The sequence below is a fragment of the Salvelinus alpinus genome, chromosome 25 (assembly GCF_045679555.1).
Source record: "Salvelinus alpinus chromosome 25, SLU_Salpinus.1, whole genome shotgun sequence".
Classification (NCBI taxonomy): domain Eukaryota; kingdom Metazoa; phylum Chordata; class Actinopteri; order Salmoniformes; family Salmonidae; genus Salvelinus; species Salvelinus alpinus.
The window spans coordinates 18,837,220-18,850,216 of NC_092110.1; the positions used below are offsets into that span (position 1 = coordinate 18,837,220).

The following is a 12,997-nucleotide window of genomic DNA, read 5'->3' on the forward strand; positions in this document are numbered from 1 at the left end:
ACAGTGGATAGCGCAAACAACTAGTAAGTGTTATCTACTACATTGATTGCGACAGAGACAGTCAGTGTTGCTGTTGTAAACAACTCATTGGGGTATTCCAATCTCATTTATGAAATGGTTACTGTCACGATCGTTGAAAAGAGTAGACCAAGGCGCAGCGTGCTTAGAGTTCCACATAATTTTAATAATCTGAAACTCACTGAACAAAACAACAAACAACCAACCAAAAGAAACGTGAAGCTATACAACTAGCGCTGACAGGCAACTAAACATAGACAAGATCCCACAAACACAAATGAGGAAAATGGCTACCTAAATATGATCCCCAATCAGAGACAACGATAAACAGCTGCCTCTGATTGGGAACCATATCAGGCCACCATAGAAATACAAAACACCTAGATGACCCACCCAAGTCACTATCACGGCCCAACCAACACAGAGAATAAACAGCTTACTATGGTCAGGGCGTGACAGTACCCCCCCCCCCTCCAAAGGTGCGGACTCTGACCGCAAAACCTGACTCAATAGGGGAGGGTCCGGGTGGGCATCTATGATGGATGACACAGGGCGTCGGGGGCGGCTCCAGTGCGGGGCGCATCGCCGGAAGCTCCAGACCGTGGGTCGTCGCTGGAGGCACCAGACCATGGATCGTCGCCAAAGGCTCCGGACCGCGGATCGTTGCCGGAGGAACCGGACCGTAGATTGTCGCCGTAGGCTCTGAACTGGGAACCACAACTGGAGGCTCCGGACTGCAGATCGTCGCCGGAGGCTCTAGACTGGGAATCCCCGCTGGAGGCTCTGGAATGCAGCTCGTCGCCGAAGACTCTGGACTGCAGATCGTCGCTGGAGGCTCTGGACTGCGGACCGTAGCTGAAGACTCCGGACTGCGGATCGTCGCTGAAGACTCCGGACTGCGGACCGTTGCTGAAGACTCCGGACTGGGTACCGTCGCTGGAAACTCCGGACTGGGTACCGTCGCTGGAAACTCCGGACTGGGGACCGTCGCTGGAGGCTCCGGACTGGGGACCGGCGCTGAAGGTTCCGGACTGTGGACCGTCTCAGGAGGTTCCGGACTGTGGCCCGTCTCAGGAGGTTCCGGACTGTGGCCCGTCTCAGGAGGTTCCGGACTGTGGCCCGTCTCAGGAGGTTCCGAACTGTGGCCCGTCTCAGGAGGTTCCGGACTGTTGACCGTCTCAAGAGGTTCCGGAGTGTAGACCGTCTCAGGAGGTTCCGGACTGTGGCCCGTCGTTGGAGGTTCCGGACTGTGAAACGTCGCCGGAAGCTCTGGACTGGGAACTGTCGCCGGAGGCTCTGGACTGGGAACTGTCGCCGGAAGCTCTGGACTGGGAACTGTCGCCGGAAGCTCTGGACTGTGGAGGCGCACTGGAGGCCTGATGCGTGGGACCGTTACACGTGGCACCGGGCTGATGACACGCACCTCAGGGCGAGTGCGGGGAAGAGGCACAGGACGTACTGGACTGTGGAGGCGTACTGGAGGCCTGATGGGTGGGACCGGTACAGGTGGCACCGGGCTGATGACACGCACCTCAGGGCGAGTGCGGAGAGGAGGCACAGGACGTACTGGACTGTGGAGGCGCACTGGAGACCTGATGCATGGGACCGGTACAGGTGGCACCGTGCTGATGACACGCACCTCAGGGCGAGTGCGGAGAGGAGGCACAGGACGCACTGGACTGTGGAGGCGCACTGGAAACCTGATGCGTGGGACCGGTACAGGTGGCACCGGGCTGATGAAATGCACCTCAGCACGCCTGCTCTGCAGCGCTCTCAACGCCAGCACCTCTCTCCGGAATCTTGCGTCGAGCTCCTCTCCCGACTCCCTGACTAGCTCTGGTTCACTCCTCGGCTCCGCCGACTGCTCCATGTGCCCCCCCAAAAAAAATTATCTTGGGGTTTCTGTGGCCTTCCTCCCCGACGTCGTTGCTGTCCTCTCATGCTCCTAGGCGACTCCCGCCAAGGAAGGCGATCCCTTCCCATCCAGGATCTCTTCCCAAGTCCAGGATACTTCCTCCTCCTGGGCACGCTGCTTGGTCCTTTGTTGGTGGGATCTTCTGTCACGATCGTTGAAAAGAGTAGACCAAGGCGCAGCGTGCTTAGAGTTCCACATAATTTTAATAATCTGAAACTCACTGAACAAAACAACAAACAAACAACCAAACGAAACGTGAAGCTATACAACTAGCGCTGACAGGCAACTAAACATAGACAAGATCCCACAAACACAAATGAGGAAAATGGCTACCTAAATATGATCCCCAATCAGAGACAACGATAAACAGCTGCCTCTGATTGGGAACCATATCAGGCCACCATAGAAATACAAAACACCTAGATGACCCACCCAAGTCACTATCACGCCCCAACCAACACAGAGAATAAACAGCTTACTATGGTCAGGGCGTGACAGTTACATTCAGTCACTCCTGGGCCGTCAGCTGGGTAATTTTATTCTAAATTAACTAGGAAATACAGAGAGCACACTGTTTCTGTCATGATTTAAAGCTGCACCTATGTTGAAGTGACAGAGAAACACAATAGCGTAGCATCAAACATCAGTGGGTAAGTTAGTAGAAGATATCCACTGGAGAGGGGGGGGGTTGAGAGAAAGAGATGGAGAGAGAGAGAGAGAGAGAGAGATCAAAATGTGCTATAATTGAAGTGGGACACTATTAGGATACTTTTTTTGAACAGTTCAGTGTGAGGGGAAAAATCCTTCAATTTATTGTCAGATGACAGGAAAGGGAAAATTGAAATTATGATGAAACTTTTTTGAGCCGAGGGGTGAGGGAGGAGGGCCTACTTGACTTTTCCATGAACTCATTTTTATTCTCATAACATCTGACTCCCTGCGCATATGAGAAGAGCCCTGAGGCAAAGAGAGCAGGGGAAGACTGGGTCTAGTGGGCCAGGAGCCCACGGACTCAGCAGCCATTAGTACTCAGCGGCAGGCCTGACCAACTGTCTCCATGTAGACACAAAGCACTTCGCTCAGAGCAGGGCAAAACCGTCCGAGCTGTCAGGGGAATGAATGACTTGTCACAAGACACTCACTTTCCACCAAACAACTGCAGGCTTAGAATTCTTATCCAATGTAAATGAAAGTGTGCTGTGTAAAATCAGTAAAACTATAGTTATAAAGGTAGAAATGTCAGAGCATAGAAGGATTAAATCAAAGTATCCAGTACTGTACATCAAATCAAAGTTTATTGGTCGAGTACACAGTTCTGTATATGTTATTACAGATGCAGTAAAATGCTTATGTTTCTATCTCCAACAGTGCAGCAATATCTAGCAATACAATAACACTACACACGTAATCCCAATGTTTAAAAAACAACAAGAAATTAAGACCTCAGAACGAGCAATATCAGAGTCCAGAATATAAAAAAATATATATATGGATGGTGTGTATGGACAGTATATAGCTAGGGGGCAGTATTTTTATGTTTGGATAAATAACGTCCCCAAAGTAAACTGCCTATTTCTCAGGCCCACATGCTAGAATATGCATATAATTGGCAGATTAGGATAGAAAACCTGAAGAAATCCAACCAGGAAGTGCCTCTTATTTTGAAACCTCCCTGTTCCATTGCCTGCCTATCCTCCATTTAAAGGGATATCAACCAGTTTCCTTTTCCTATGGCTTCCACAGGGTGTGAACAGTCTATAGACATAGTTTCAAGCTTTTATTCTGAAAAATGAGCGAGATTGATCACATCGCGTCAGTGGACTGCCAGATGTCCTTAGATTTGTTCATGTGCGCGACACTGGTAGCTAGACATTTTCTTTCTCTCTTGTATTGAATAGTTTACCGTCCTGTTGAAATATTATCGATTATTTATGTTAAAAACAACCTGAGGATTGATTATAAAAAACGTTGACATGTTTCTACGAACTTTACGGATACTATTTGGAATTTTCGTCTGCCCGTCGTGACCTGCACGAGCTTGTGGATTACTCAACAAAACGCGCCAACCAAATGGAGGTTTTTGGATATAAAAATAATCTTTATCGAACAAAACTAACATTTATTGTGTAACTGGGAGTCTCGTGAGTGAAAACATCCGAAGATCATCAAAGGTAAGTGATTCATTTTATTGCTTTTCTGACTTTCGTGACCAAGCTACTTTGCTGCTAGCTGTTTGTAATGTTTTGTCTACTGATCGATGTCCTCACACAAACGCTTGGTTTACTTTCGCTGTAAAGCTTTTTTTTCCAAATCTGACATGCCAGGTGGATCAACAACAAGCTAAGCTGTGTTTTGGTATATTGCACTTGTGATTTCATGAAAATCTAATATTTTTAGTAATGTAATTTGAATTTGGCGCTCTGCAATTCAGCGGATGTTGACGAAAATGATCCCGCTAAAGGGATCGGTGTGCCAAGAGGTATATTAATGGAAAAGGTGTGTACAGCAGTAATTATATAGGATGAGCCATGACTAGCATACAGTATATACATATAAAGTGGGTAAAACAGTATGTAAACATTACTAAAGTGCCCAGTGTTCAATGACTATGTACATAGGGCAGCAGTCTCTAAGGTGCAGGGCAGGGTACTGGGTGGAGGCCGGCTAGTGATGACTTTAACAGTCTGCTGGCCTGGAGATAGAAGCTGTTAATCAGTCTCTCGGTCCCAGCTTTGATGCACTTGTACTGTCTCCGCATTCTAGATGCTAGCGGGGGGAATAGGCCTTTGCTCAAGTGGCTGACGTCCTTGATGAGCTTCTTGGTCTTCCTGTGACACAGTGTGTTGTAGATATCCTGGCAGGCAGTGTGCCTCCGATAATTTGTTGGGCTGACCGCACCACCCTCTGGAGAGCCCTACGGTTGCGGATGGTACAGTTGCTGTGATACAGTCCGACAGAATGCTCTCGATGGTGCATCTGCAGAAGTTTGTGAGGGTCTTAGGGGCCAAGACAAATTTCTTCAGCCTCCTGAGGTTGAAGAGGCGATGTGAACACCGAGGATTTTGAACTTTTCGACTCTCTCCACTGCAGCCCCCTCGATGTGGGTGGGAGCGTGCTCTCTCTGATGACTTTGGTTGTCCACAATCAGCTCTTTCGTTTTGTTGATGTTGAGGGAGAGGTTATTTTCCTGTCACCACACCACCTGGGCTCTCACCTCCTCCCTGTAGGCTGTCTCATCGTTGTTGGTACTGTTGTGTCGTCATATGGTGCCATATGGTATTGTCCCTTCCTGTAATATACTTATGCTAAAATGTGTATTCTATTCCACTGAGTTATTTACTTTATGTTTGTATTATTTTCCTTAATTATTTCTTATTGTTGTTGCATTGTCGAGAAGGAACCTGCAAGTAAGCATTTCGTTGGACGGTGTATCCCATGTGCATCCTGTACATATGACAAATAAAACTTGAAACATATGGTACTCATCATCTAATGTGCAAGAGAGTGGGGCACTTCTCTTCACCACTAAGAGCTCTGAGTTGGCCCTCCTTCCCTCTGAGTCAAAGAGCACCCAGACCCAGTGCGGCTAAAGGCAAAATGCACACGTGGATTTGATTAGAAACACAGCAACCAGCTTCTCCTGCCAGGCCACCAAATCATCCTACTACGCTTTTAATCAAATTAAATGAACAGGGAGGAAGCAAGATGGTATCACTCAGCATGGTGGACTTCAACATCTCCACTCATCTACGATATATTGCACACCAGGAGACCTGGCATCACACGGAGTAGAAAACCATATTTGATAGAGGCGTCATTAATCTTGCTGCACCTCTAATATGTATTTGATGGCTGCATATTTCATTCTTGTCAAACTCCCACCCCAAAAAGTTTTATTCTTCATAAATCATTGCACAAAAATGCTTACATATGCACCTGGGAGATGAATCATCACAAGCAGCTCTTTGGTAGCATTAATCAGATGGGGAAAACGTATCTGTGGGAACAGGTTGTTGTTAAATATTTGCTGTACTGCTGTACTGTACTGTCATACTGTACTGTCTTTGGTAAGGCCTTCATTACATTCTCCTCAACCTAACTCGATGACATTCATATCTAGTTGTTTTGAGGACGGTTATGGGTACCAATATCTAATGTAGCAGGCATACAAGAAATGCCTGAAACTAGATCCCCTACATACTGGTCTTGACAAGAAGAAAACAAACCATCATGGATGGTTCCCTTCTGCACTGTTCAACCAATCAAGTAAATATGGAGGAGTTAAGATGGAGTGAAATGGTCCCTTCACATCAACAGCATGGTGAAGTAGGTGCAACAGCGCCTCTTCAACCTCAGGAGTATGGAGATATGCAGAAACTGCTTCTCCAATAGAAATCCCCGATCACGCTTTTAGGTGATGTCATGGTGACGTTGGCTAACTAAACTCATGAGCAGAAACACGTCATTGACTCAAATCTAAAGGGGGGGTACCTAGTCAGTTGTACAGCTGAATGCCTTCAACTGAAATGTGTCTTCCGCATTTAACCCAACTCCTCTGAATCAGAGAGGTGCGGGCTGCCTTAATCTAGGTTGTGCCTTTAGATTGCGAGAAAATTAACGACTAAGGAAGATGTTTCACTTCTCTCATTGACTTCTCTAACCCCAAATGCCAGCCTGGTTTGCTTGGTCTGCTTCGCAAAAGTTACCAGAAGTCTTGCGATGTTGCGCCTCTGGGTTTAGAAAATCTGTGGTGTAGCCTTGTTAAAGTCCAAAAGTAGAAGTTGCGTCACAGGCTCTCTTTTCATTTCCCCTGAAAACCGGAACATCCGGTTGTTTGGCAGAGGCTAGGATACCAATGACCAATAGGTCATGTGGTTTTGAATTATGTAGGCCAAACATAATGGTTTATTTCAAGACAACCAATGAAGGAAAAATCATTCCAAGTCAGCTATAAGAAGAAACATTTTATTCACAGATAAAACTCAACACGAGCTGCCATATCATACATTTGTACACAGGGTCAGAAAATCCTATACAAAACCAAAGACATTAGAAAATATGGGTTTTGATATGAAATATGACATACATCAACTTTCTTGAAAAAATGTTTTAGTTTGCTAATAGTCATGAAACTAACCCAGCATGATCGAGAGCCAAAGATATTATTAAAATCAAAATGGTAAAAATGGAATAGAAATCATTCTTACAAATTAATAAAAAATCTCATGCAGCATCTTCAGAAAGGGCCTGAGGGTATATCTTTGTAAGAGGAAAGAAAACAAATGAATATTTTAGTTATATAAATCAAACACATCAAAATACAACCAAATCCAGTTTCTTACTCTAGATAACCAAATCCAGTTTCTTACTCTAGATAACCAAATCCAGTTTCTTACTCTAGATAACCAAATCCAGTTTCTTACTCTAGATAACCAAAACCAGTTCATCTTCTTTGTCCACACCATTTTCAGAGAAGTGATTAAAACACAAACACTCTGGCAGCTACATACAGCTAGTTGATTGATTGTATTTGCCAAACAACGTCTAAATCTGAAGGCGGCAATTTCTTCACTGCATGTAAACACGGGAAACTGTGGTTTCTCACGGCCTTTATTTAGGACACTGTCCTCTTGGAGCCTGTCCTAGTCTTTGATTGAGACATCCGGTTAAATTAGTAAAGAAAGTAGAAGGTTGGAGAGAAGTGCTATATGTGTAATATGTGTAGCTTTGAAGCATAACTCAGAGAGGGTTCTGAGTCATTGCAAACGGTCTGTGCTGTTGATCTTAGTGCTTTATGGAGGGTATTCTTATAGTGGAAGTGAGAATGTTGGAATGCATAGAACCAAGGCTTGGCACCACTTAAAAGAGCACACCACAAAATAGCCATAGAATGACGCTTGCTTGTGGCATCTCATCTATGCCCTTTTGTTTGTGTCAGTAGAACCCAGTAGAGGCCCGTCTAGGGATAAAATAGGAGCACTGACGAGCACCTCTGTGCCTGGGAATAATACTCAGCATGCTTCCCCATCGCTCTGGGGGTACAGGGAGGGTGACAGAGGTCTGTCAGGTTGACTCTGGACACCCCTAGCACAGAGCACTGGAGAGAGCCAACTGTCACAACCATGAATCATGGCGTACACACAGCCTGTTGGGAGCAGGCCCTGTATGGTGACCCCTCTGATTGATGTGTTCTGCCGTTGCCACATCTCCAATTAAATAAACAAGGGCAAACACAGCTCCGCCCCACATACCACATACTTTCCTCTCCCCTTCTCTACACCTCCACCATCACCCATCTCAGCACCTCCACTGGGACCCCTTGTGATCAAGGCAACTGGAGGGAAGAAACATTTACTCAACCCTGCTAGCTTTCAGCTGGCAGTGGCTGAGTGATAACAGTAAATTGAGTCTTTGACAAGATAACACAGACCTGTTTTAAAAGGTAGACTACTGAACCAGAAAGATAACATAAGGCGCAAGAGGCTGGATTAACATGGGCAAAATGCTGACTGAGGTTGGTTTGAAACATGAGAAAAGGCAAAGTTTGGGAACGCAATAACATTAGCTTATTGCTCTTCTTTTTTTTCTTTTTTTTACCTAGAAATTATATTTTACACACAGCATAATCATATAAATACACTATACAATGCAATATAAAATAATTATTTCTTAAAAGGAATATGTTCAGGGTTTGTTTAGGTATGCTGGTTATGATACTAGCACCATACAAAAAATAATGACTCAAAATAAGTCGAGTGAAAAAGGCACTTCCGGGTCTCGTTGAATGACTCGTGGGTAAATGATGGCCTCTCTCTCATCATGCTGGAACACAGAAACTGGTGTGTCTGTGCACACACTTATCTCCCATTCCAACATGAACATGTCCAGAACGAGGCACTGCAGATAAGTCGGTTCAGATCTCCTGTCTCCATGCAAAGACACCCAACTCGTTCGTCTCATCTTTTATCTTTTTTGTTTTTCTTGTCACTTCATTCCAGCAATAACTATGAACTGACTGCTACATTTCATAATTCTTCCTTTCTCACTTCCTTGATTCTCCATCTCTTCTTTTGCTCATTGTCAGACTTCCACTTCTCGCAGTCCCTCTTGAGTGTTGGGCGGTGATGGCACACTGATGTCGAAGCAGGTCACCATCATGACACGTGACTTGCATAGGTTGACACAGAACTCCAGCTCCTCTGTGACCTGACCCAGGGCCTGCAGGTACTCCTGGGACTCCTTGTCCAAATCCTGGTCCACCTCAACTGGATGAGAAGAGACAGGAGAGCAGAGGAGTAAAGTCCTGGTCACACACAATCAACTGAAAACTGGAAGACTGTCCACAGAATCAAGTTAACTTTCAATAGGAAGATAACTTTCTATTTTTGTAGGGAACATTAATAATAAAAATGTGTACATCTCCATATGCCCCAATCCTGGTAGAATAATGTAGCAGACACTCACACTCTCCTATCCACTTGCAAGGGTCCATCATCAGCCGGGTCTTGGTGTCCTCTAGCTCTTCCTTAAGTGCCTCATGTTTGACCTTCAGCTCCCTGATCTGCTGCTGCCGCCGCTCCAGAACCTTCAGCTTACTGTTGAAGTACAGCAGGCCCTGAGAGAGAGCGAGAGAGAGAGAGAGAGAGAGAGAGAGAGAGAGAGAGAGAGAGAGAGAGAGAGAGAGAGAGAGAGAGAGAGAGAGAGAGAGAGAAAGAGAGAGAGAGAGAGAGAGAGAGAGAGAGAGAGAGAGAGAGAGAGAGAGAGAGATGAGTGACTAAGGAACTGTTTGAAATAAAGAATAATAATAGTCATTCACTAGCATTTTTGTTGCTGCTGAAGAATTGCAGGATATACAGACACAGTCGTGTGTATTAACATTTCCTGTCACAATAGAACAAACCTAATTTGAGATATGTGCATGCAACTCGAACAATCCAATTACTTCCTGTTCTTCCCCTCTTAACCCTTACTCCAAACTATTCCCCAACTCCCATTAAAGAATAATCAAGCCTCAGCCATCCAGCAAAATCAACATACCTTCTCAACATCCTGGAATGGATGCTAAAGATGAGAAAAGAGAGGAAAATAAAATACATAATGTAAAAAATATGTTTGTACTCTAGACAGAGTAATGATCTCATGATCTCTCAAACAAATACAACACACCAACATGCATGAATATACAGAGTACTAAACCCTGTATATTGTATGTACACAGAAAAAGCCATGTGCACACAAATAGACATCTGAGAATACAAGCACGGAAACCAGCCATGATGCACACATTGCATGGTATTCCAAAACTGGCCCGGGAACAGTGGGGGATGTGCGAGGCAAAGCACTTCATTACCAGCCATTCAGCCAGTGATGGTTGGGAAAGACAAATTGAAGATCATCTTTTCCTAATTGAAACTAAATCAAACCACCATCCAGCTGATTTAAAATCTTCTCTTAACAAATTCCTGTCTGGCTGGCTCTAACTTGTGGGAGCAGTTAATGACCCGTGGCAAGTGGAGCCAGCCATAAAGAGCCATCAGGCAGCCAGGGATGGGCCATGGTGATGGCTGATAGGGTGTGGGGATGTAGAGGGGGGATGCACATTCATCACACATTCCTGGACTGCTCTTTCCACCACCACCACTCCTTCCCCCTCTGTCAATCAGCACCAGCAGTGAGCCCCAGCGATCAGTCATATCTAAAGCAATTAACGCCAGACAATAATTGCCTCCTGATCTCTTCACATTCCTGGTCACACAGACACATAAAGACTTTGGGATTCGCCATTGGCCAGACTAAAGATCAAACATCTCAGATGCATATTTTCACCTTGTTCTTTAATAAGAACCTGAGAAAGAGTGAGCTAAGACCTTCCCACGATGTCATGCCTATAGGCCCGACTCCACCAGGGGGCAAAGGGAGGCTTAACACTCTCAGTTAAAACTTGTGCCCCCTCAGTTTTAGTTGTATGTCCCGATATGAAAATATAAACAATTATTGAGTGACAGGTTGATGCAAAATCTGTATCTCCGCTGCGCTGTGTCAGCACAGTGGACAGAGCGTGCCGCGGTGTGTGCAGGGGGGCTATGGAAAGCCACTGGGGCACTTAGGTATGACTCCTTTGGGTATCCATGGAAAACACTTTTCATCTGTGGTAGGCTAAGCGAATAACGTAATACGCCTCTACCTGTAATATTTGATTTTGATTTATACGGGCGCGGTCAAGTTTACTGTTGAAGCTGCTTCACTCAACTCTGCCTCACGCCCCACCACTACAGAGTTTAGTTAGCTTCTTAGCTAGCTGTTAAAAACATTAGTGCTATTAACCTTAGCCTTTTTAGCTAGCTCACTGCCACGATGGATATCAGAAATTGCCTTCGCCAACGTACCCACACAAAGCCAAAGTGTAAAATAATGTTCTTGGATGCTGTCAGTGGTGAAATGTCAGAACGATTCAGAGAACGCAACAGCCAATTGGTGGAGGCCTTTTGTGCCCTTGACTTTCTAGATTGAAAAAGTTGAAACCACTGCACAGCATCGTCCGGGTTTGGCCGGTGTAGGCCATCATTGTAAATAAGAATTTGTTCTTAACTGACTTGCCTAGTTAAATAAAGGTTAAATAAAAATGTAAAAAACAATAATAAAAAAATTAAGATTTGGTGGAAGCTGAGTTTAGTGTCGCTCGCCAGTTTTTGCAGACTGAAATTGCCCGCTCTGGCTCCAATGAGGACGATATGGACCCCACTTGATATCCTGCAACGATTCTCTGGGCCTCTCTCCGCTATGCCGACCGTGCTTACTGGACTGACACATGGATTGACCTTTGGGGCGTCCACAGCTACATGCGAGAACTCATTTTCCACTTTGACAAACGTGTTCAGTCAGCACAGAAGAAGCATGCTACAGTACACCTGAGGAAAGCTCAACTAATCCAACTGGCATTTGAGGGGGATCTTACATGAAGATTTCGGGGAGAATGGAATGATCGATTACTCAGGAACTTCCACAGAGAATCAGCTGCAAACTCTTCTGAAAAGGTAAGAACAATCTAGCTGGTTGTTTTTTAAAATCAAAATCTTGGTGGTGTTGCCAGTGGTGTCATTTCAGCAAAAACCTAGGGTATGGAATGGCAAAATGACTTCCTTAGACACCAGTCTAGGTTTTCAAAAGCCTCGCTTTAGCGTGTAGGGTGCTGTCCATGGTGCTGATAGAGTGCAACAATTTGTCACTTCTTGGTCAAAAGCACTCTATGGTCTCTGTATTTTAACTTTTATGTTGATTATGGTATTGCGTGACATAAGCAGACTTTAATATAATTCAAATGCAAGAACCCCAAATAATTGTGCCCCCTCACCGATTTCCACTGCCCCCTTAGTCACTTTATCCTGGCGCTGGGTCTGCATGCCTGACTTCAACGTAGCACATTCAGAATATTGAGATCAATGTGACACGTGCAGACTATTGCTGAGCTTGACATTGCTAAGCAGTATGTACTGTATGTATTGATGAACTTAAACCTAATGACTCTAAAATAAGTGGATTAACAGTATGGGGAGCTTGTATTACAGACAGTAAGCATGACCCTTCACTCACCTCAACCAAGTCCTCCTGTCGTCGCCTCTGGAGCCGTTCCACATCGTCGATCTCGTACACCTTGATCTCGAAGGGTTCCTTCAGTGGTCCTGACATGGGCGGCAGGTCCACCCACTGGCCAGCTGTGCCAGCCTTCTTCCCCAGTGACGAGGTGTCTGGCAGGGGGGCCGGGATGAGCCGCCTCCGCTGTAGCCCTGGAGAGACACAGACAGACAGGCACCTCAATTACTGCTGGAAATATACAATGGTAATATCTGCCAGGGCCGAGCTGTACAGCTCTATCTATTAGTAAATATGTATGAGACTGAGATGTAAAGAGGGTGAGACTGAGATGTAAAGAGATAGCCAGCTTTACACAGGCCTCCTGAGCGTGCTGTTGATTGCATATGTATAAGGCTTTCACCACTGTCTATTTTAAATCCCTACCAAACAATATGAATTTAAAAGATTGACTGCATAAATCTAAGACAGCTG

The 12,997-nt window shown here is 45.3% G+C and overlaps 2 protein-coding genes across 5 annotated transcripts in view; both read right to left on the bottom strand.

The window, feature by feature from the left end:
• Positions 1-551: 551 nt before the first annotated feature.
• LOC139553054 (secreted protein C-like) lies at positions 552-1,888 on the bottom strand. Its single transcript, XM_071365034.1, has 2 exons — positions 1,694-1,888; positions 552-1,049 (listed from the first exon to the last, which is right to left on the bottom strand). Exons 1-2 carry the CDS (start codon positions 1,886-1,888, stop codon positions 552-554), a joined length of 693 nt encoding a protein of 230 aa, XP_071221135.1.
• Positions 1,889-6,884: 4,996 nt separating this feature from the next.
• Positions 6,885-12,997, bottom strand: part of LOC139553547 (kinesin-like protein KIF26A) — a 129,329-nt gene continuing 123,216 nt past the window's right edge. For 3 of the 4 annotated variants that reach the window (XM_071365989.1, XM_071365991.1, XM_071365992.1), the window contains 4 exons: positions 12,524-12,717; positions 9,971-9,994; positions 9,398-9,548; positions 6,885-9,198 (listed from right to left, as the gene is read on the bottom strand). In XM_071365989.1, the coding sequence (XP_071222090.1) occupies positions 9,014-9,198; positions 9,398-9,548; positions 9,971-9,994; positions 12,524-12,717 (554 nt within the window). In that variant the 3' untranslated portion in view covers positions 6,885-9,013. The remainder of the gene's footprint in view (positions 9,199-9,397; positions 9,549-9,970; positions 9,995-12,523; positions 12,718-12,997) is intronic. The other variant, XM_071365990.1, reaches the window with a different exon arrangement.